Source organism: Grammomys surdaster, unplaced genomic scaffold, assembly GCF_004785775.1.
Source record: "Grammomys surdaster isolate TR1022 unplaced genomic scaffold, NIH_TR_1.0 312, whole genome shotgun sequence".
In the NCBI taxonomy this organism is placed as follows: Eukaryota; Metazoa; Chordata; class Mammalia; order Rodentia; family Muridae; genus Grammomys; species Grammomys surdaster.
The window spans coordinates 171,821-195,800 of record NW_021604731.1 but is presented as its reverse complement, the minus strand read 5'-3'; the positions used below and the strand labels follow the sequence as shown (position 1 = coordinate 195,800).

The 23,980-nt window shown below is 38.6% G+C and overlaps 2 protein-coding genes across 2 annotated transcripts in view; both read left to right on the top strand.

Annotated features, from left to right (window-relative positions):
- Xk (X-linked Kx blood group) overlaps positions 1 to 23,275 on the top strand; it is a 31,554-nt gene extending 8,279 nt beyond the window's left edge. Inside the window, exon 3 of the mRNA XM_028777607.1 lies at positions 21,801 to 23,275. Coding sequence (XP_028633440.1) covers positions 21,801 to 22,633 — 833 coding nt within the window. The 3' untranslated portion in view covers positions 22,634 to 23,275. The remainder of the gene's footprint in view (positions 1 to 21,800) is intronic.
- Positions 470 to 1,281, top strand: LOC114629564 (histone H2A-Bbd type 1-like). Its single transcript, XM_028777608.1, has one exon. The coding sequence runs from the start codon at positions 837 to 839 to the stop codon at positions 1,164 to 1,166; it is 330 nt and encodes a 109-aa protein (XP_028633441.1). The 5' UTR covers positions 470 to 836; the 3' UTR covers positions 1,167 to 1,281.
- Positions 23,276 to 23,980: the final 705 nt, after the last annotated feature.

Genomic DNA, 23,980 nt, shown 5'->3' with positions numbered 1-23,980 from the left:
CCTCCCCTCCCTTCCCTCCCCCCTCCTCTCCTCCCCTCCTCCCCTCCCTCCCTCCTTCCCTCCCTCCCTTTTTCCCTCTTTCCCTTCTTCCCTCCCTCTCTCCTTCCCTCTCTCCTTCCCTCCCTCTCTCCTTCCTTCCTTCCTTCCTTCCTTCCTTCCTTCCTTCCTTCCTTCCTTTCTTTCTTTGCAGTCTAATTCATAGAACAAATTCAATAGTTTTAATATATTTACAGTGTTGTGCCATGATAACCGTTACCTATCATATTAGAGTCTAAGATGTAGAAAAATGTCATCATATCAAGAAGAAATCATCAACACATAGACTTGTCAGATTATACAAATCAAATAAAGAGTTCCCGTAAAAGGAGGATGTAGCCAGGTGGGCTTGGTGGCCTGCCTGTAATTCTAGCTGTGGGAGGCTAAGGCAGGCTCTCCAGAGCAAGGTGGCTAGTGAGACCATCTAGATTGGGGAGCTCTGGCTTGGATTGAGAGATCTCGTCTCAGTAAATAAGATAGAAGAGTGATCAAGGGCGAGTCTAGAGATCAACTTCAGACCTTTGTGTGCGTTTTAACACATGAGTACATGCAAACATGCATTCACATACATGAAAATGAAAAAAGATAAAAAGGATATATTCAGTAAGGTGAGCTGTTTCCTAATATGGGCATTTCTGCACTGAACTTCTGGCTCAGTGGCTACCAGTGACATCATAAAGTATGTTGTAACAAAGACCTCTCAAGGATAACTACAGGAGCGGGTGAGAAGGTTGGTTATTTGAAGAGACTCAACCCAGCAGAAAGGTGCAGCTGAGCTCAAACCATCACAAAAAGGCACCATGGCTAGGAAGAAGCAGAGACAACGGAACATATCTCGCTCAAGGAGAGCAGAGCTTCAGTTTCCTGTTAGCCGAGTAGACCGCTTCCTACGAGAAGGGAACTATTCTAGGCGCCTAAGCTCTTGTGCACCTGTTTTCCTTGCGGGTGTTCTGGAGTACCTGACGTCCAACATCCTTGAACTGGCTGGTGAGGAGGCCCATACCAGTGGCAGGAAGCGCATCACTACTGAGCATCTGTGCCGAGTGGTACAGAACAACGACCAGCTCCACCAACTTTTCAAAGAGGGCACCAAATCTGTGTTTGAGTCATCAGAACCAGATGAGAACTGAGAATGCTTGGGTTTCAAGAGTCTGAAGATCCACCACACCTTCAGCCTCAATCAGCTCCATTGTCCTACTAAGTGGGGGAGCTAATCAAACATGCTATTAAAGCATCTAAACCAAAGCCAGTGGTCCTGACTTCTTTTGTGTTTTTTGTTTTTGAGCTAGAGGTGGCCATGAACCACCCAGGAGGGTGATGGTGGGTTTGAAGTTGTGGTTAATGTGGGGAACTTGATGTCTGGGGGAAATTTCTAAGGGAAACCATGGGGGCAATGGTCTTGGTGGGAGGAGGTGGCGAGGTGTAAGTACTGTTGACCTGGTGGGGTGGGAGGTAGAGGACAGAGAAGCTGTCCTGGTAGTCTGTGAACCCACAAGGCTTTAGGAGGCCAGGAGTTTGGCCTCCCAGGCACATTGGACTCCCAGTGAGAGCTGCTAACTAGAGATAGGTGGATGAAGACATGAACTGTGGTAGGAAAGGCTTCCTTGGAAGTTAGGTCTTAGGTTAGAAGATGATGGTAGTGGGGTGGGGGAGACCATGTGTGGTACAATCTTGACGTGAGGTTCAAGAGTCAGGAGCTTTCCCAGAGCACTGAGCAATGATGGTGAAACCAGAAGTAAAGGGAGAAGCTGGAAGAAACTGAGGAGGACGACCCCATGGGAAGACCAGCAGTCTCAGCTAACCTGGAAGCCTGAGATCTCTCAGACACTGAGCCACCAACCAGGCAGCATACACGAGCTGGTCTGAGGCCCTGACATATACACAGCAGAGGGCTGCCTGGTCTGGACTCAGAGAAGATGAACCTAATCCTTGAGAGACTTGAAGCCCCAGGGAGTGGGGAGGTTTGGTGGGGTAGGGTGGGAGGGGGTGAGGGACATCCACTTGGAGACAGAGAAGGAGATATGGGATGAGGACCAGTCAGAGGGCAGTCCAAGAGACGGATAACAACTGGATTGTAAAAAAAAAAGATTAAAGAATAATAATACACAGAAAATATAGGTGGTTTCCCTTTTCAATTTTTAAAATTACTGCCTTATTCTAAAAGGATTTACATGAAGATTAGTAGGTACATAGTACTATGATGCTGTGTAGAATATATACTTCTACAGTCTGTTTTTTTCTTTCCTTCTCCTCTCTCTCCTCTTCCTCCACTTATTTTTTGAAACAAGATCTTGCTACACAGTCCTGGCTGTCCTGGGACTTACTCTGAGCCGTTCTCAGAAGGAAACTCTGGGTTTTCAGTGACAGTATATGTCATAGAGCAGTGCCCCACTTGTCATCAGAGGCTGAGCCTGTGTTTTGGAAACCCCTAATGTTTCAGGAAACATACATGAGCTATCTAACACTCAGGAACTGCTCGCACTTAGCACTGGGCCCCTGTCTCTAAATGTCCACATGTGAAGTGTTCACTTTTCATGAGTTCCTAGCCCTTTGCTGCTGCTGGCCTTTTAGACAAAACTACTCAGGGGCTGTCCAGTCAGCTTTTCCATCAGAATCAAAAGACTTTCTTTAGTTTCTGGTCCTAGTGTACCACTCTTTTCATGTGATCTTCAACAGTCCCTGTTTCCTCTGCAGTTGGTTGAACATAAGAATCCTTACCATACTTTGGTTAACATGGTTTCCTCTACTAAAATTAATGTAGATACGGCTGAGCACCTCTTTTGCTTTTTGACTTTTCCCCTGTGACTTGTCAATACTGATGTAGCAAACTTGTTTTCTTTCCAAGGTTTCTTTGGAAATCTTAGACAGGTTTAACCATGAAACATAACATGCATTTTTAACTTCATGTCATAGGAAAGCAATATAAGTAATGTTTTAGCAGTTACTACCCCTAAAACTGTCATTTTTCACAGAAATAAAACCAGTTTTAAGGTTTGTTTTGATAAAATAACCAAATGTGTCTTTTGACTGTCTTACTAATAAACCCAGTAGAAGTTAGATAGTATTGTGGTTTTAAACTCTTAGCAGCTGTGATACAAAAACTGTACAAGATGGCCATCACCATTTCCTCATGGAGGGAGCAATAGGCCTGACCCCTCCCTGAGGTCTTATAGGCTCTTATAGGCAGCTCATAGGCAGTTGAGCAAGATGAAAGACCCTCCCCCTCCCTGAGGAAATACTGGCTGTTAGCTGTTGTTCAGGAGGGGGAAGTCAGTTACCTCAGCAGTTTAGACACTGGTAAATTAACCTGTAGTATCACAAATAACTCTTCTTTTGTTTACACACACACACACACACACACACACACACACACACACACACACACAAGGTTTGGCAAAATTTTAGTGCCTATTTGCGTTCCTTTTTAAGATTCATTTTCTGTAGACCTTTTACAGTTTTCTACGATGGTCAAATTTATCAGTTACCATTCTTCCCCTTTCCCATTCTAGAGCAGTAGTCACTGTACTTTAGGGCAGACACATTATCTTTTCTGCCCTTAAGAAATCTTCCTAGCGCAGGGCAGTAGAGGCGCACGCCTTTGATCCTAGCACTTGGGAGGCAGAGGCAGGTGGATTTCTGAGTTCGAGGCCAGCCTGGTCTACAGAGAGAGTTCAAGGACAGCCAGGGCTACACAGAGAAATCTTGTCTTGAAAAACCTAAAAAAAAAAAAAAAAGAAAGAAAGAAAAAGAAAAAAAGAAATCTTCCTAGCACTTAGGAGGCTAATTGAAGCAAGAAAATTCCTGTAATTTCAAGGCCAGTCTGGAAAACAGAAGGCCAGGTCAGCCAGAGCTATGCTGTGCAACTGTCTAAAAAAAAAAGCCACATTATCTTGAGATTCCTAGTATTATAATTTTATTCACATAACTTTTCAGAAGACTTTTGTGGTTCCTGAAGAAAAGAAGAGTGATGGATAATTATGAGTTTCTGTCCTTTCATCAGACTTAGTATGTCTCATGGGCACACCTAGTGCATTCCCACACCCCTTGCTCCTGTAGTCTCTGTCACAGCGTGGCAGAAACGACTGTAGTCATTTATAGACCCAAAGCTAGAACCTATTTGCAGTGTGGGCATTAGGTTTACCAGTCCATTCTCAGTATCCTATCTTACTTGGAAATTATCTTCAAAAAACTCCACTGAATATTTGATCTTTAGTTTTCTAAAAACCTCAGAAATACTGATCAAAAGACTACAATATCTTATCATTATTCAACAATTCCTTTTCTTTCAACATAAATTTAGACTTTTTATAATCTTAAATATTTGTTATGAGTAATTCTAGCTCATTTGGCCATGAATATGTATGTTTTTAGAAAAATATTTCTAAGAAACTTAAAATGTATGTTTGTATTATTATGTATAACATTGGGAAATTAGAGAAGACATGCTTACTTACATTAAATTCATAAATCTACTCCTATTGAATATTTTTAAAATCAGAAACCTCCCTAGTCAAGATCTTAAATAGCTATATGCCGTGAAATTTTTAGTAGGTTGAAATTTAAATGTATTAGCTGATCCACTAACGAATTAAAAAGCTGACAGACTAGATTTTCTGTTGTCTTTCACCTAAGGACTCTATTCTATGTAAATTATGGCTACAACTAGAAAACTGCCCAAATCGTAAAGTCAAATCTTCACCTCTTTCTACCAGTCATAGGAAGTCATTTAATAGCCGTGGTATTATATGTCTGTAATCCTAGCACTTGGGAGTTGGAGGCAGGAGAATCAAGGACTTTGACTGTCCATAACTACATAGTGAGTTTGAGGCCAGCGTGAGTTATGTAAGACTGTAAGACTGTCTCAAAACAAAAACAAAAACAAAAACCTGTCCGTCACAAATCAAACAGAAACATAAAGTTAGCATAAAAATAGTAAATACAAGTATCCTGTTGGCACACTGGATCCATCTGTACAAGTCAAGAAGAAAATACCAGGGCAGGCTTTCACTTTACATAATGTGTACGTGTCAACAAGATCTGCCTTCTATGCAATTCTATGGTCATCTTTTCCTGTGTTGCAAAGTGTTTAAAAGGCATTTTTATAGAAAGGGTAAAATCATGTTACCTGTATATATGCTATTTATCCATTCACGAGGGAAATGACTGATATAGCTAGTTCAGTAGGAGAATGTTGACCAGAAATACTAAAATAAATGTATAATTAGAAATAATTTTGTCTTGTTATATTGTTGAAGGGAAAACTATTGAAACTTGAATATCTACTGTATTCCCTTTTTATAACAGTGACCTGACAGCATACAGCCCAGAGCTGGTAAGCAGCAGGGCCTTAGACAATCTCAGAAGATGCCTTGCTCCAGAAGGGACCACCTCTTATTTTAGATGGAGGCAGTACAATTGATGATGACATGTTCCAATATAGTAAAAATACTGATGCCTGTGTTTTAGAGCTTGGCCAGGGCCATTCTAGCCCCATCCTTTGACAAAAGCACAACACAGCTCAGAAAATCGTATGGTGATACCATCGTCAAATGTTGTCACAGACTTTAAATCTATCGATGTGTTCTGACTTCTCTCATGTTATGGCAGTTTTTAGATGGTGGTGTTTTTGAGACATCTAAGTAAATGCACCCTAAGGATTATGATCACTCTGAATGGATATATAGACTGGAGAGAGAAAGTACGAAGCCTGGCAGATTCTTGGATACCCTGAGACACATATCCTTGTAGCTGTGGTAAAAGAGTCAGTGCAGATTGCCAGTACCCTACTATGAGCACATACCCTATTACACACTACAATGTTTTCTTTCTTAGGGCTTTTACCTGTGCCAGAGAATATAGCTTGGGTACTTGTGGGTGCTATGTGGAAGATAACATTCATTGGATCAGTTCAAAACTAAGGGAGGTGGCAGTTAATAGGCAAAGCTGAATTCAAACTGTCCTTCAAATGGATAACTAGGATCTTGTCTACATGAATCTCGGTGAATCCCCAGCAGACATGAATGCATGCAGTATCTTAGAGTAGTAACCAGCTTAATGCTTCTGTTGGTCTTGTGTCTTTTCCTCTTTGCCTTCCCCAACTTTATTTTGTTTTCTTGTCATGTCTCCCGAATGAACTTTTTTTGTTAACCTGTGCTATTTGAAAGTAGATGAATAGAGATGATAACTTGTAAAACTGTGGATAAGGAAGGTAATTTCATCCCGGGACAAATTTTGTAAGAAATTTGTAATAACTACATAGTGTGTGAAGAAATAAATGCTTTAGGTTTCAGAAGGAGAGTGAAGGAAGTTTCACACTAAGCTGGACGGGGGCAATAAAGGATTTCGTTTACCAGCGAGTTTACTAAGCACTAACCAGAACACAGTTGCAGTTGTTCTTACACAAGTGCATTGGATGGATGGCTAGAGGCTGGCTAGTATAGAGTACTTGAATTTGTGATTTTAGAGGTATTTGTTGGAAATTATTATTAATAATATCCTCTCACTGTGTCATTTCTACTATATTTGTGTGAAATATGAATAAGCTAGGATATATAGGTCTAGCTTTACAATACATTTTTGAATATTGGTGACTTGACAAATCCATCTGTATGATCAGATCACACTCTTGAGTTCTGTATTAGCCAAACGCATTCTGTAACTTATGGACACACACATACACACACACACACACAACTTTATTATGTTCTTTGCTTTCAAAATTGACTGCATTTTATGAATTAATCTAAATGTAATAACTTCAATTTCTATGTTCTTAGAGACAAATTAGGAGGATGAGTTAGAGGACTGCCTTTTATGTTTATATGTAGTCCTTTACATGAACTAAGCTTACACAGTTCAGTTATAGCATCAGTCTCAGGTTTTTACATGCTTAATCACATGTACACACATAAGCAAAGATCTTCCAAATGTCTAAAATGCATTGAAATGCTGACATAGTGAGAGTATGTTTTTAAAATATGTTTATGTGTTATGTTTCTACACTAAGTGTAAGGTTTTTAGAGGGAAGCGGGAGAGTGAACCCACATGAGCTACTGGTGCTGGATGTTGGGGATGTCTGATTTATCGTAGCTGCATCAGAAATTACCCTCTGCTGGGTAATGGCTTCTACTTCCCCAATAGGCTACCCTGGTGAACCAAGGCTCTGAAACAGCCCGATAGAAACCTGCAAAGTCTGTTTGGTCTAGCCATAAGCCAAGGATTCTGTCAGTTGCTATAGATCATGTATCCACAAAGTCTGACTGAGAGGAGCTTGAGAGACAGATGTAAATGCCTCCCATGTTAATACATCTGCTGAATTAGCACTACTGAGTAGAATGTTTTCACTTTAAATGCACAAAACCCAGCTTTCTCTAATCACTAGCCTGTTTCTTTCCACCTAAGCAGTGCTATGTCTTCTCTCCCTTTTCATGATTTATCTCTATATATTCACAAACAATTAGCTTTGTCTCCCTTTTCATTTAATTCTTTATATCCTTTAGTCATCTCTCTAATGTCATCTTTATCATCATAACTGTGAAAGCTTCTTCAAACGACCTTCTGGAGTGGTTAAGAACACTTGCTTTTGCAGAGGACCTAGGTTTGGTTCCAAGCATCCCTGTCTTGTTTTACAACCGTGTGTGACTCCAGTTTCAGGTGATCTAACTCCCTCTTCTGAATTCCGCTGGTATCAGGCACAATTATCAAATGATTCAACACAATCTCTTTTATTTTAGGATATATTATCATTATCTATAATTACTGTGCTGTGTAACAGCATGCCAGAATTTACTAGTCCTATCTAATTATAACTTAATGCTCATCCTTTGACACATCGGTCCCACTCACCCTCACTGCCATGCCCCATTATTCTCCACAGCCTATTGTCTCACATATGAATGAGATCATCTGGTACTTGTCTTTGAGTATAAGGGTTTTGTCATTTAACTACATCAATTTTCATCTGTTGCCACAAATGATAGGATTTAATACTTTTTATAGCTGAATAGGATTCCATTTTATGTATACATTCATAGATATATATATATTAATCAGTTAGCAGACATTTAGTTGTTTCTCCCTGCCCCCTTTCTTTTTGGCTATTTTGAATAGTGCTGCCTTAAGCCAGATACCACTTAACATACGGATCTTACTTCCTTTGGGTATGTAACCAGGAGTAGGGATTGCTGGATCATCCAGAAATTCTCTTTTCATTTTTTTTTGAGTGACTCCCACACTGCTTTCCAAAATAGTGATACTCGCTTATAATTTTAAATACTTAAATGAAAGGCTTAATATTCTTGTTTTATTTCTTTTTCTTGAATTCATTCTCAAGGTAACACATTGCTGAAATAATAGTTTGAATCATGATGTTCTTAAGTCTTCTAAGTTTGGTGAGTTTTTTTGTTTTTTGGGTTTTTGTTTTTGGATAACTTTCAAGTTTTATCCCAGCTATCAGTCTTCCTTCATCCAAAATTTGACAACTTTGATACTGTGAAGGGGCAATGTGGAAAGCCCTGCAACTTTAGAAGCATCTTAGCCTGAAAACCATTGCTTAGCTAGTTGTTAACTCATGTAGCTGTGCTTAGATTTAGCATTTTTCCAGTTTCTTAACTTAGCCATAAAGTTACTACGAGAAGATAATATATTTGTCTGTTCTTGCTGTTTCATTTTAAAATTTTTTGGAAGATTTGGAGACAGGGTCTTACTTTGTAGTCTAATCTGGCCCAGAACTTCCTGCAATTCTCCTGCTTTTGCATTTTAGAATCCTGGGATTACAATCTCAAGCTACAATCCCCAATTTTCTGTTTGTTTTGTTTTGTCCCCTGAATGCTTTGCTGCTAATGGTACACTAATGTCTATAGTGTCAATTCACTTACTAATTACAGGTACCCTTTTGGACTTTAATTCAAAACATTGGTAATGTATTATTAAATAGAATCAGAAAATAATATAATAACTACCTCTTTGTCTGATTAATCAATTTTCACATGACATGTTTGCTTTAGATACATGTTTCCTTTTCGTTTTTGGGAATAACATTTCTGTGAGGGGAATTTCTGTGAGCTCTCCTTGTCATGGTTTTAGTATTTATCATTCTAGTGGATGTATGAATGTACTATAGAGACACTATATGCCTGAGTAGTATATATGCTGGCTTTGTAAGTGCTTGAACTTTGTCATATTCTCAGCTCTTGAGTCATATAACGATAGGACACAGTTTGGTGACTTCTGTTCTCCTCTATGACTATAATATTATTATGTCTCCTTGATTTGTGTGACTTCCTTGGCACAAATTCTTTTAGAGCAAAAGTGATAATGGTTGTTTTTTCTCATCTATTTCCTTAAACGGTTAGAAAATTGTCTTGGTTTCCCCAAATACTGACAAAAACAACTTAGGGAGAAAGGGTTCATTAGAGCTCACAGTTCAAGGGTGTAATACTTCAGGGTAGGAAAGTCAAGACAGCAGCACATTGAAGCAACTGGCACACTATATCCAGTTGAGAAATAGAGAACAATCAATGAATACTGCATGTTACAACTCTGTTCTCTTTCTCCGTTTATATAATCCTGCATCCTAGCTAAAGAACAGTGCCATTTATAGTCGTGAATCTCTCCACATCTACTGACATGCTCAAGATAATCTCCCAACCTCAGATTTGGCCAAATGCCCGTCTCCCACAGAGAGAGAGAGAGACAGAGACAGAGAGAGAGACAAAGAGAGACAGAGTAAGGTGACAGTTAACACCAACAATCTTAAAGCTGAAGATAGATAATTGGTTATTAAAAAATGACTTAAGTATTGTAAATGTTTGTTTTACATTTTCTCTTCCTGTTTGCCTTATTTTTCTTTGTTTCTTTCGCGTGTGTATGTTTCTTTCTCACCTGAAGAGTCTCAGAATTGAATTTCTATTTCTATATATATATATGGTTATTGAGAAACCTAGGATGCCAAGATGCATGTGACTTTGCATTTGGATATTTGGGAGCTGTAGATTCCTAGACAGAGAGTACAGGGTTTACATTCTTGCTTAGAGGTTTCTTCTTGATGTGGTGCAGAAATAATGGTAAACTCAGGAGGCATGCTTGCATGTGGAGCAGCCTCTTCTAAACAATGTCAGTTGTTACTTTTCTGAAAGCCTTTGGATCTAAGATCAATAGCTTAGTCTGAGGTGGCCTGCCTTTCTACCAAATAGTTGTGTTGCCACACTAATGTCATAGATCATTTTGTAATATGCAAACTTCATATATCAACATTAATTTTGCAGGAATGTTGAAGAAATGAAGGGAGAGATTCTGACGTTAGAATATTGTTTCTCAATTGGTTGCACTATTTGGGGGATGTTTAGGTAGAATAATCTTGCTGCAGGAAGTATATCAGTGTGGTCTGGCTTTGAGGCTATATAGCTCTCTCTGCTTTGTGTTTGTATTGGAAGATGTGATTACTCTGCTTTCTGCTCTGGCCACCATTCCTGCTGCTATTGTGCTTATCTGCCATGATGAACTTTTTGGTTTTTCTTTATTCTTCTTTCATATAATATATCTGGACTATAGCCTCCCCTCTCTCTACTCCTCCCAGTCTCCCACTCCCCTCTTCCCCAGATCCACTCCTCCTCTGTCTCCCTTCGGAAAGTGCAGACCTCTCAATTGATAGCAACTGAACAGGGCATAACAAGATGCACTAGGACTAGGTACAGACCCTTATATCAGGGCTGGACAAGGCAACTCAGTAGGAGGAAAAGGGTCCTAAGCTCAGGCAAAAGAGTCAGAGACACCCCCACTTCCATTGTTGGGAGACCCACAAGAACACCATAAGGTATATGCAGAGGGCCTAGCTCAGACCCATACAGGGCCTGTGTTTGTTGCTTTAGTCTCCGTGAATTCCCATGAGCCCTGCGTACTTGACTCTTGTTGTCCTGGTATCCTTGAGTCCTCTGGCTCCTACAGTCCTTTCTTCCTGATGAACTTTTACCCCTCTGGAACTATAATGCAAAATAACTCTTCTGTAGGTTGCCTTGCTCATGATGTCGTACCACAGAAATAGAAAAGTCTCTAATGCAGTCCCTTTCCACATGTGATATCTTTATGACTATAATGATCTTATCCCTTCTTATGTTGATAATTCATGGCTTTACCTTTGCTAATCAATCTTTAGAGATGTTTATGAATTTTGTTGGTGTTTTCAACATACTTTTGTATGTTGAAATAACTAGCTTTTATTATACATTATGTTAGAATTACTGTCCTAATATAGGAACTTGAGTTTGAGAAAAACAAGTCTATACATAACAGTGCAATTCTCCTACATTACTCTAATTACTCTTTGAAGGTGAATTGAATGTACATTTTTTTCACTTCTCATTTTCTGTTTTCTGTAGTCACTCTGTGTGCTAAGTGAGAAAAAGAAAAGTTGACTAATGGCTATATATTCATAAAGAAATAATGTGAATATATAGAAAGAGTTAAACTGACTCACACGGCACTACATTTTTACAATGTTGAGAATGGAATTGAGGGCAGCCCTCATGGAGATGTTTTTGTATGGATAGGAGTCATTGATGTTAGTGGCCTTTTCTACTAAAGATGGTTTAAATATTCAGTCCTTGTATTTGCATGTATAAGTAGCTTTTGCTGCTTACTACATATTGAAAGCTATTTCTGGCATCTCTAATTGTACTTTAAGACATCTATCAGTGATTTAGACTCAGAATAGAATTGAACCTTCTCTAGGAAAAAGAACATGAAACAAATTCAATAAGTCTTACACAGGCTTAGGGCAAAGACACATGGTGTTCATTATGTTACAGAAAATTAGGACATTAAGTTCATGCCTTTAGGATATCTGAGAATTAATTTCCTTTGAGTTGCAGTTTCAGACATGGAGTTACTATCTGCTTCTGAACATTTTCTGTGTCATATTGTACATGTAGATAAAGATCTAGATATCAACATTAATGAGAAGAAATGTTTCTGTGTATACATCTGTATATTGATAATGGACTAGTAAATGAAAAGGATTACTTTTGTTTTACCTATAGCATTTATTGGTTTAATAATAAATCTTTGTTACTGACTTATAAGTTTTGAATGCCTACAACTTGTTTGGATATTGTGTTTAGGTACAATTGTCAACCTGTGACATTATTGGGAAAGTTATATTCCACTCTGCGCAGTCTCCCAGTTTACAGCATTGATGAATGCCTTTGAATGAGACACTAGATCTCGATCCTTTCCCCTCTCTCTGCTTTCTGACCATGAGGAAAGTTTCTACCATGAGGAAAGTTGTCTTTTTTTTTACCACATATTCCCAGCTGTGATATACTAAGTAAACCTTTTATCTTTTAAAGTTAATCATTTCAGGTACTTCATTATAGCAATACAAAGTTTTTAATATACTCTATGCCAGATGTCAGTGAATAATACAAGATTTGCATTTGTCGACTAATAATCTATCAAATATATCAATTTAACATGTCTTTTATCTTAAAAGAGTATTGGTAGAATGATAAAACAAGAGCTAAATGAAGGCTGTGGTTATTGAAAGTTTCAATTAACTAAAGCTTTTTTTTTTTACCATAATGCATTTGAAAAAAAAAAGGATAAAGAGGTGGGAGAGAGTTACTGAGAAACACTGCCACTGAGATGATTAATAGAGGTTAGAACGTCTGTCGTGTTAGCAAAGAAACAATGCAATAGCTTATTTTAGCCACAGGGGGTCCAATGGCCATAGCTGATTGTTCACAAAGTTCACTGTCCATGAAACACTGCATTCATGAGAGTTTGTCATGCCTTGACCTAGCTGTGGATATGCAGCTGAATGGGGAACCTGTGTGTTACATTCTGAATGGCTGTGGGACAGCATCTTCCAGAGCCCACATGGGAATGCAGGAACTTCCTCCTTCATCTGACTATCAAAGCTAGGGTTTGCTTGTCCAGCTAAACTCACTGATGCTTCTGCTTTCGGCCTGAGACAGAATGATAAGAAAGGAGGGGACAAGTTGGTAGGGCAGATAGAGAAGTATGTCCCTGCCCTACTTCTGAACATTGCTTGTATCCTCAGAGGTGATCCCTAGAAATGAGCTTAGTGAAGTTAGGCTTATCAATTTTCTTGCCATAGGCAGTATAATTTCAAAAGGTCTTTAGATATGGCTGACTCAGAGAGTAGAAAATAGGTGCAAATGTGGGCTCAGTTGAAACAAGTGTGATCAACTTGACAAGAGTCAGGGAAGAGTCTCTGGTCCCAGTGGGGCTCTGGGTAGTTGTAAGAACAACAGTTTTCCTTGTTAATGATAGAGAATAAAAAGGAGAAACTGAGAAATAGACCAAGATATCTTTATTTAGGTGGAAAAGCCTACTGGTTGAGACCAAACTTCTAAAACGAGACTGCTTAGCTTTCAATACCAGCACTGTTCATTGAGCTGAGTGGTACCAGGGAGGTTATTGAACATTGATTATAATGATAATAACACTATCTACTTTATAATTATATTATAGAAATGATAGAATTAAGTGATTAGCCCCTGTAAAATTCTTATGTCTGTCATGAAAGAAGTACAATAAAAGGATAAAGAGGTGGGGAACGGTTACTTTTTGAGTACAAAAAGTCTATCAGGAGGCAGTGTTATGGAAGTCAAGAAATTGAAGTATGTTGGCGAGGAAAAGAACAAAATGTAGACTATACAGCTATGCTGACATCATGTGGGTTGTAACTGATGGACCAAAATATTTGTTTGGGCAATCTAACAACTCAATAAAATATAAGTTTGGATTTTAGGAAAAGTCTTCAGTCTCTGAGTAAGCGTCTGCTAAAGTAGCTTATGTTCAGGAACAAAAAGTGGTAAAGGGAATGTCTGTCACTGAGAGTTGAAGAGTTTGACAGACTAGAGTGTCTACTGGTTCTGACTGGTTAGATCTGTATAGCAAGTTTCGCTGCAGTCGACCTGGCTACTGAGGTTATTTTCTATTTGGCATTTGCCTTTGCAGCAACTTCATAGTAGCAATGAGATAACTGTCTTTTAAATTTCAGTTTAATAAACATTTATTGTTACATGTTCACATGAGAGTTGTAATGTAGTATTTGTCTTTCTGAGTCTGCATTACTTTGCTTAACATAACCAGTCCCATCCCCTTTTCTGCAAATGTTATGATTTTATTCTTTTTGTATAATTTGATGGTTGTGTAGTAGTCTGATAGTTTGAATCTTCATTTCCTGAAGACTAACAAATTTGATTTTGTTTTCACATTTTTGGTTGCCAGTGGGGCGTGTGTGTGTGTGTGTGTGTGTAGTAACTTTAGTCTTTTATGCTTTTTTAAATTTGGATTTTATAGCTGGAGAATTATTTTAGTGACTTGGTACTTTTAGAGAAGACCCAAATTTGAGTTCCAGAACCCACATAGCAATCTCAACCATTTGTAATTCCAGGTCAAGGGGATCCAGTGCTCTCTTCTGAAATCTGCAGACATCGGGCATTCACACATATACATAAGAAATAACTAAATACAAGTACTTACAGGTAATTAAGGCATGCTGAGATAGGGAGAAATATCCAATATCAAATGGTCAGCTTTGAAAACATACATATGAGTAACATTATACAGAGTGAGCAGGCTATATTTAGGGATACACATGCGCACGCACATGCAAACACACGTACTAACTATTAGTGAGAAAAGAGGCCATAGATTAGAAATAGAGTAATGAGGGGTATGTGAGAATGTTAGGAAGGTGGACATGCTGTAATCAAAATATGATATAAAAATAAAGGGAATAATGTTTTTAAATTGGATTGTATTTATCCTTCTTGGTTTGAAGCCTTGAATAAGTTATTTTACTTTGGTCAAGGCAAGGCCTTAAAGTAGCAAATCAACCTGGGTGAATCTCAACCCCAGTCAGTTGAAATCTGTTCTTCAGTCTTTGTGAGGGCTCAGTCCATTTTTTCATTTAAACCTAATGCCCTTTATGTTGCAGCTAGCACCTTGTGATCTTTTGAGGCTGGATGTCAATATTTACTCACACACCCAGCAGGTTTGAGAGACTGCTAAAAGTTTTGTTCCAATTTTTAATCTCTTACTATGTACTTTCATTCGAGTAAATATTTTGTGGGGAAAAAAAGTTTCAGAATTTTCCTTAGGGACCTTTCTTCTTTCTATGTTAAATCCCAGAAGTATTCATCGCTTTGGTCAATTTCTGATGCATTTGAACACATGATTGATCAGTTTTTCTTGGCAGGAATATTGGGGCAAAAAATTTAATCTGCTTTTTGCCGTCTTGGAAATCCTTTCTGGTTTTTGCTTCCCCCTTCTTTCTCCTTCCATTATAAGTGCTTATCGACAGGTATTATAAATATAAGGTTTTTATTTTATAGTATGCTAGTCTGTACAGATCTGACTGGCAAGTTTAGGGGAATATCTTTATGACAAGATAAAATCTATGAGTTTGATCTATAGTTCAGAAACTAAAGCAACCAAAGAAGATATATTGTTCAGTTAGCAAATAAAAATATCCTTAAGTCATCTGGAAAATGAAAATAAAAATCCTAAGAAAAACTGTCACATCCTTTAGAATGGTTAAATCAAAAGTTAGATAATAGACAATGTTAGAAAGAATATAGAGAAATTGGAATCCTTATACTCTGATTGTTGTAATATAAAATGTAACTGATTTGGAAAAAAGGTTGGTAGTTCTGCAAAAAATTACATATAAAATTACTATACAATCCAATAGCTCTACTCCTATCTAGTCAAAGGGGAAAGTGTGTATAGGAAGACTTGTACATGATTGTTCAAAGCAGCACTGTTTACAGTACCTTGGAACTGGAAGCAAATGAGGTGTTACTTGGCCATAAAAAGGAATGAAGAGCTGATATACACTACAGCATGGATGAACCTTAAGTAAAAAAAAAAAAAAAAAAAAAGTTTTTCAGTGCCTACATATCATATTATTCCGCTAATATGAAACTCCAGATTAAGGAAATCTATAGAGACAGAAAGTAGATTGGTTATTGCTTAAAGCTGGTAGGGGGTTGGTTCATGATGAGAGGACTAAAGAACCCAGAGAACAATTGATGATAAAGCCAGGAGGAATCGTGGCAGAAGTTTGTACAAGCGTACAATGATGCCGATCCCTCTTGTTTTCAGCCATGGCTTCCTCAGTTTGCTCAGGGCTTTCAGGGTCAGGCTGGGAATTAAATCAGAACAAAACTGAACTCTAGGATAGGTATTCAAAGCTAACCCCAAAGTGCAAGTGGTAGAATCCATCAGAAACATTAACCAGTTAACTGACCAGGAAACCACGGCACTACCAACATAATTCAGACTTGTTTTAGCCCTTGCCTGGGCCCCACATCCTGAAGCAACACTTACATAGCTTCTTTAATTACTCTTGAGGTCAGAAAACACTACCTTGCTCTCATGTATTCCTGTGTGGCAGGCCTCTGATTTACTTCAAATAGCGTCTTCAAATTGTTGGCTTAAACCTTAAATACCTTTTCTAATTTGGATTCTAATTCTCTGGAAATGTTGGAGAAAGGTACACCTTTTAAACTTAGGAAAATACACGTAGGCAGACAGATTCACCTAAGTCCATAACCCCATAAGTTAGCATATGGTAATGAGGTTAGAGAGGTTTTTTTTTCTCCAACTATTTCTTTGGGAATGTTGAAGTTGACGGCTGTCATCAGCAGTAAAAAGGGATGATTTGTACTGTTTGTCATTAGTCAGTCACTTACGCTCAGATAAATTTGTTGCTGTTTTGTGTCAGCCACTGTTCTTGGTGTTGGTGATAAGAGTTGGTCTGAGAGAGTAGCTGTCTTGCTGAGATTGCATTCTAATAGGACAGGAAGTAACCTACACAAGTCAGGTAAGACATAAAGGTGGCTGAGAATGCTCAAAACACAAGCCGTTAATTGAGCTTGGGAAAGCCTTAAAAGCATTTAGCACAGCTGAACATGAATGAAGGCTGCAGAAGGCATCATTAATAAGATGAACCTTAAATGAAGCAAATCATGCATGGTGGCATGCTCCTGTAATCCAGCATTAGGGAAGCAGACACAAGAAATTTATTCCGTAACTATATTACATGGTCAAAGCTAGCTGGGCCTACATGGGACACTGCCCCCAACAACAACAACAACAAAAAGGATAAAAAAGTTTATTAGGCAGCTAGAAGAGGTAGACGATGGCTCGTGGTATAGATATATAGGAGCACATGGCAAGAGCCGTATGATGCTCAGACATGATTAAATGAGACAAGGAGAGAAAGTCTGAGAGACTGACATCCTAAACTTGAGTGCTCATACAGACCACTTAGAAAACACTGTGAAAACAGATTCTAATGCAGTGACATGAACTGGGACACTTCCCATTCAAAAGCTGTTGGCTCATAGCTAGTCTGAAGAGCAAGAACTCAAGAGATCTATTTGAGTGCAATGAGGGAGGAAGATAGAAGGGTCCCAGTTAACACATAGATATATGAATATTGTATGGTGGTGGTATGTAAGAGATTGTTGGGGAAATAATGGTTTTGCTCTAGATGTTTGGCTGTTATTTTCTGAGGCACCTACAGCATCTCTAGCAAGAGAACTATGACAGGCATAAGAAGAGAAAAGGAAACTGTTTCCTGAGTAAAAGAAGAAAGACATGCTCATAAAGGCCCTGAGTAACGGCTGCCATGAAAGTGAGAGTGATCAGTAGGAAATGCTGTGGCTAATGTTACAGGCAGAATCTGATGAAGAGGCTAGTGAACATCGAAAGGTATTGGAAGGAACACAAAGTTGTGATTCGGAGAACAAGGAGTGGGGGATTAGGAAGTAAGTGTTTGGATTAGAAATAGCTGAAGGGAATTCCCTGAAAAGTATCTGACTGTGTGTGTGTGTGTGTGTGTGTGTGTGTGTGTGTGTGTGTGTGTGCGCTAAGACATCCTTTCATTCTCCTTTTCCTCTGTTCTCCCCTCCCATTCCTTTTATTACAGAAATCTCCCCAAACATTTTTCTGTTTTTTCAAATGAAGGACACATTTTTAGATACAGCTGACTCAAATAGATTTATATACTCAGAGAAAAGAGCCAGCATTGAAGGAGCAATTGAGAATTTCGAGGAGAAAGACAATACTTGATGCAATAGAGGTTTTGAAAAGAAAACCAGTCATAGAGGGTGGTACAGGCAACAGTCAGGGCTCCAGATAAGTGATACTTTGTTTACTAAATTGATGGAAACAAAAGACTGAGTGCATCTCAGAAGCAGCCTTGAAATTTGACTTTCTAGCAGCTTTCTGTGTGTGTCAGTTCTCCCCAACTTCCCTTGCCCTTACACTCCATATCCCTTTAGGCTTACACAATTCTTGCCCCATCCCTGGAACATGGTCTGTTATTATTTGGAGATAGGATCTACTTAGGTTCCTCAAGATGGCTTTTAACTTACAATCTTTCTGCCTTAGTCTCCTGGGATGACAGTATACACCAACATGTTTGGCTTGTTAATTTTATTAAAGTCTGTTTGACAAAAGCATTTCATGAGCTCTGTGGTTTTCTTGAAATGATGGTGTCTTCAGACAACAATTACATAACAGCACCATCATCGAACATGCTCTATCTTACAGCCAGCCTTTAGTATGTATTGACATAAGTATGTACAGTATGTATTGACACCCACATTGAAACTGTCCTCCTGTCCAACAACTAGAATTCCTTCTCTAATCAGAATTCTTGGGAAAAATAAATCTTCATTTCTTTGCATAAAGGCTGTGGTTTTTGGTGTCAAGAAATGAGCAGATTCATACCTAGTAAAAGCTTCTCCAAGTTCACAGAATTCTCGCAGAACTTTGATGAACTAGAATTAGGAAAGAGGAAGCAAGATTGTGGCAAGGATTTAGAATCCACTGAAGCCTTTGCAGTTCGCTTTTTAACCTAAGATTGTGTCTTGCTTGTACTAGAAGAGGAGCCTACTTGGTTAAAGAACTACTTAAATCAGCAGGATTGCCAAGTAGCACCCTTCTGTGTTTACTATGGGTAGATAGGGTTAGAAAATGAGATTCCCCTAAAGACTTGTTCTCTGTACATGTTAGAAGATGAAGACAAGGATAGGAAAATTCATGGCTGAGGGATACCAGATAGGGCCTGGTTCTCTGCAGAGGTGGAGAATACTCTTTGCCAATGTTCAGGGTTCTTTTTTTTTTTTTTTTTTTGCCTCTGTGTACTTTTCTCCATTTAAGTCTATATAAGTTTGTATTTACATGACCAACATCCTAGTCATTTCCTAGGTAACAACTCGCCTCTAGAGGCAGAAATGTTTACTGCAAGCATTTTGTGTTAGCTTTTTGTTTCCTTAGGACAATGATTCTCAACCTGGAGGTTGTGATCCCTTTGCAGTGGCTGGGATGGGGTGGGGGATGAAGGGGTATGTTGAATAACCCTTTCAACAGGGGTCACCTAAGACCATTGGAAAATACAGATATAAATTATAACTTATATTACAATTTATAACAGTATTAAAATTACAGTTATGAAGTCACAACAAAAATAATTTTATGGTTGTGAGTCACTACAACATGAGGAATGATCCTAAAGGGTCCCAGCATTAGGAAGGTTGAGAAGCACTGCCTTAGGGGATTACCTTTCTTGGCCAAGTTGCTATGATATTTTACAATAGGCAGCCATCATTTATACTTGTGTGGTTAAATTATATGATTTTAAGATAATTTCTTTATATTTTCAAAATTCTATGCTTGATTACTTAGCACCTAATAATTGTTTAATTCTCTTAATGGAGAAAAGGATATTATGTGTAAATAGTTGGCATTACAAGAGTTGGCATTACATTAGTAGGTTCTGGGAATTGTTGTGATTCTTATTTTTTTTAATGCAATACACATTTTCAGGTTAAATATCATAAATATAACATATGTGTGTGTGTGTGTGCGTGTGAGAGAGAGAGAGAGTGAGATTGAATAATTTACATTCCAACTATGCATGACTAGGTTTTTTTGGCATATGAAGTATATTTTTGTAGTGGAAAAAATTTAAGTACTGAAAGAAAATGTTTCAATACAAGATCCTTAGAATGTGGGCATCTATAACTACACGTAAAAACTACCACACAAATATTTTGCATTAAAGCATTCACTGAATCAGCCTCTCAAGAAAAATAACTCAGCACAGCTACTTCTTAGTCTATTCTGATGTTTGTAGCTTTTAGATATTAGTAGATGTTAGTCTTTACAATGAATAATACTGCTTTCTAAAATCAATGTCAAGAACTGAGTAAAGTTGATACTTTCAGTAAAATTGAGCTTCCCTTGGGCAAATTAAAAATGAAGACATGTGAGTCTTTAGGTCCATCAAACATATATTTTCCATTGACTCAGAATTTAAGGGGGAGCTGGGCGGTGGTGGCGCACGCCTTTATTCCCAGCACTTGGGAGGCAGAGGCAGTGGATTTCTGAGTTCGAGGCCAGCCTGGTGTACAGAGTGAGTTCCAGGACAGCCAGGGCTCCGCAGAGAAACCCTGTCTCAAAAAACAAAAACAAAAAAAAGAAAAAAATTTAAGGGGGAAAACTAACTTCTCATGTATTATTTTAATTAATTTTTGTGTGGCTCATGGTGTGTATATATGTAGATTAAGGACAACTTGACAGAGTTGGTTCTCTCCTTCTAGTATGTGGGTCCCAGGAATCAAAGTCAGGTTCGACTTTGCACTTGTACCCACTGAGAGATCTTACTGCCTTCCTTTTTGTATCATTTAGATATAGTTTTAGTACATGTAAGGGAATACATGGATTTGCATTTTAAGAGCAGGCATGGATAGAGCTACTGTACTTAAGATAATATAATATTGACAAAACAGACTATAGATCAGTTGAACAGAACATATTATCCAGAAATAGATCCCTTTAGAGTCAACATTATTTGATCTTCAACAAGAGAGCAAAGACTACACAATTAGAAAAACTGCTTTCAACACTTGGTGCTAGAACAACTGCATAGTCCCTATAGAATACCTGTAACGTGTGAGTAAACACAGAACTTTCACCATTTATAAAGTTGAATTCCAAATATAAAACAGTCCAAAATATAAAATACTAAATGCTATAAATGCTTGAAGATAATATGGAAGAATTTTAAGGGTCTGGGGTTTGGTAATGGCTTTGTATGTATAACATCACAAGAAAGGAAAAGGAAAAAAACTGAAGAAATGAAATGCTAATCACAGTCTTGATTCTGCAGAAACTGATAGATCAGCTGACAGAACAAAACATAGTATGTAAAAGACCTTCCATGTTCTCATTGACCAAGATTGGCATCAGGAATGAGTTTCAGTCTACATTGCCTCTGAAGCAGGATTTGAGGCCATGCATTTGAAAGGAATGTATAACAAACATGAGAGAAAACTGAAGAACGGAAGGAGATGAGTGGGGTCATTATTAGATAAAAATCACAGTAGGTGACTAGAAGTGAACAGTGGGAAATAGCATAGAACACGTCTGACAGTTATTCTACACAACAGGTAAGGAAACAAGCTCTTACTGTGACTAGAATTGAGTTATTGAGGGTTTCCCCCTGGCTCTCAATCCCCTGATGCTTCAGCCTACCAGGAATATGTGTATCCAGTCTTGTGTAATTCTGTAAGAGTCCCTGGGCAGTCTCAAATCTCACCAGGTGGAACTTAGTAATACGGAAGAATCTGAGGCCTGTAGGTGACAGATGGCAGAGGAGTGGCCAGAGGCTTCCTGGTGGAGATGAAATTTGACAGTGCTCTTTCTTTTTCTCTCTTCAGGCTTCATGATGACCTTGTCCCTGCTGTCTATTGTCTATGGCGCCTTACGTTGCAACATCTTAGCCATCAAAATCAAGTATGATGAGTATGAGGTCAAAGTCAAACCCCTGGCCTATGTCTGTATCTTCCTCTGGAGAAGCTTTGAGATTGCCACTCGGGTCATCGTCCTGGTCCTCTTTACCTCTGTCCTGAAGATCTGGGTGGTAGCAGTCATCCTTGTCAACTTCTTCAGTTTCTTCTTGTACCCCTGGATCATTTTCTGGTACAGTGGCTCCCCATTCCCTGAGAACATAGAGAAGGCCCTAAGTAGGGTAGGTACCACCATTGTGCTGTGTTTCTTCACTCTACTCTATGCTGGCATCAACATGTTCTGCTGGTCAGCTGTCCAGCTGAAAATTGACAATCCGGAGCTCATCAGCAAGTCCCAGAATTGGTACCGGCTGCTGATTTACTACATGGTGAGATTCATCGAGAACTCTGTCCTCCTGCTCCTGTGGTATTTTTTTAAAACTGACATATACATGTATGTGTGTGCACCTCTGTTGATTTTGCAGCTGCTCGTTGGGTACTGCACCGGCATTCTCTTCATGCTTGTGTTCTATCAGTTTTTCCATCCTTGCAAAAAGCTCTTCTCTTCCAGTGTTTCTGAAAGCTTTAGGTCATGTCTCAGGTGTGTTTGTTGGTCCTCCATGAGGAGCAAATCCACCGAGCCAGTAGCAAGGATAGACACAGACTTAAAGGCATGCACAGAGGAAGAGGTAATGCCTTCTACCAGTAAATTGACCCCCGAGACCACTGAGATTTGGACTGCTGTTGATCTGTGCTCCGCTTAATGGAATTCGAGGCTTCTTACAAGTAATGAGACTTCATACCTTCGTACATGTCACGAACCCTGCACAGGGACTAAGGCAGGAAGTTAGCTGTCAGCTCCCTGTGAGCTGCTACCTTTTATAAAGCTCTTAGATTTGAGGCAGCTTTGGGAACACTAGGGAAGCCTACTACCCCACAGTTTGTTTCACACTTGACTCTCTTATGTTCTTGCAGGCCTTACTGGCCACTTCATTGATGGACACAGTATCCCTGACGTTTCATTTGACCTGGTCATATCCACCAGGCAGAATAAAGAACAATGCTTGTTTTTCAGTTTCTAGCCTGTTGTCTCAGTAGCCTGATGCTTTTCTATTGCTGAATATAGCTTTATACAAGAGTCCCCATGATAGCTGGAATAGGTTACAAAGGATTTCACAACTTTGTTTCAAGTATAGCTTACAGGGGAGCTACTTAAGTTTGTTTTATCAGTGTGTTCCATTTTCACCTCAGTAAGACTTTTTGTACATAACCAACTGTAGCCACTCTGGCATGCAATGTGCATTTTGTTTCAAGGGCCTAGATTTGGGGACTTTATTCCCTAGGATCCATTGGTACAGTTATTTAGGAAAGCCACGTTCCATTCCACATGTTGAAGAAAGGAGGGATCAGGATGGACTGGGACAATTGTTAGAACATCAAAATGATGGTAGCTTATACAAATACCTAAGTGTTTAAAGATCTGAATTGGTTAGAAGGTAGGCTTCATTCTCCTCATAACTCGGTCTTGTCTTATAAATCTGTGAAATTTCTAGTAGATTTTCTAATATTAATATTTTAAGAAAGACAAAAATAAAACTAATACTCTTCATTTCCATCTCCCCCTTCCTTGCCTGCCAGAAAAGTTTTAAACAATACTTACCTCAGTTCATTTGCTGTTGTTTCTAGAAAACCCTATGCAAGAAATCTCTTCCCTGATGCAAGTATACAGGACATTTTAATTTTTTCAATTTTTTAGAAAAAGAAGTGGTTTCCTCACTACCACCCTTAGTTAGAAATGTTGACCTTAGAAACTTTCTAAGTTATAAAAAGTAATGAAATGATCAGAAGTTTTTGTTCCTCACGAAATCTATTTTGATTTGATATAAGTTTTTAAATGAGATCTTTAATTTAATTTAATTTTAATGAGATCTTCAGTTTTGTCCTCCACACTATTTCATCTAATGAATAATTTCTCTCTGATCTGGAACTATTTATTTTAATTAAACAGGGTTGGATAGAATATTGTCAATAGTCTGATGAAAATACCAGCAAGAAGTGCTACAATTTCTACCACTAAAATGTGGATGATGAAATGTCTAGAAACAAGTGAC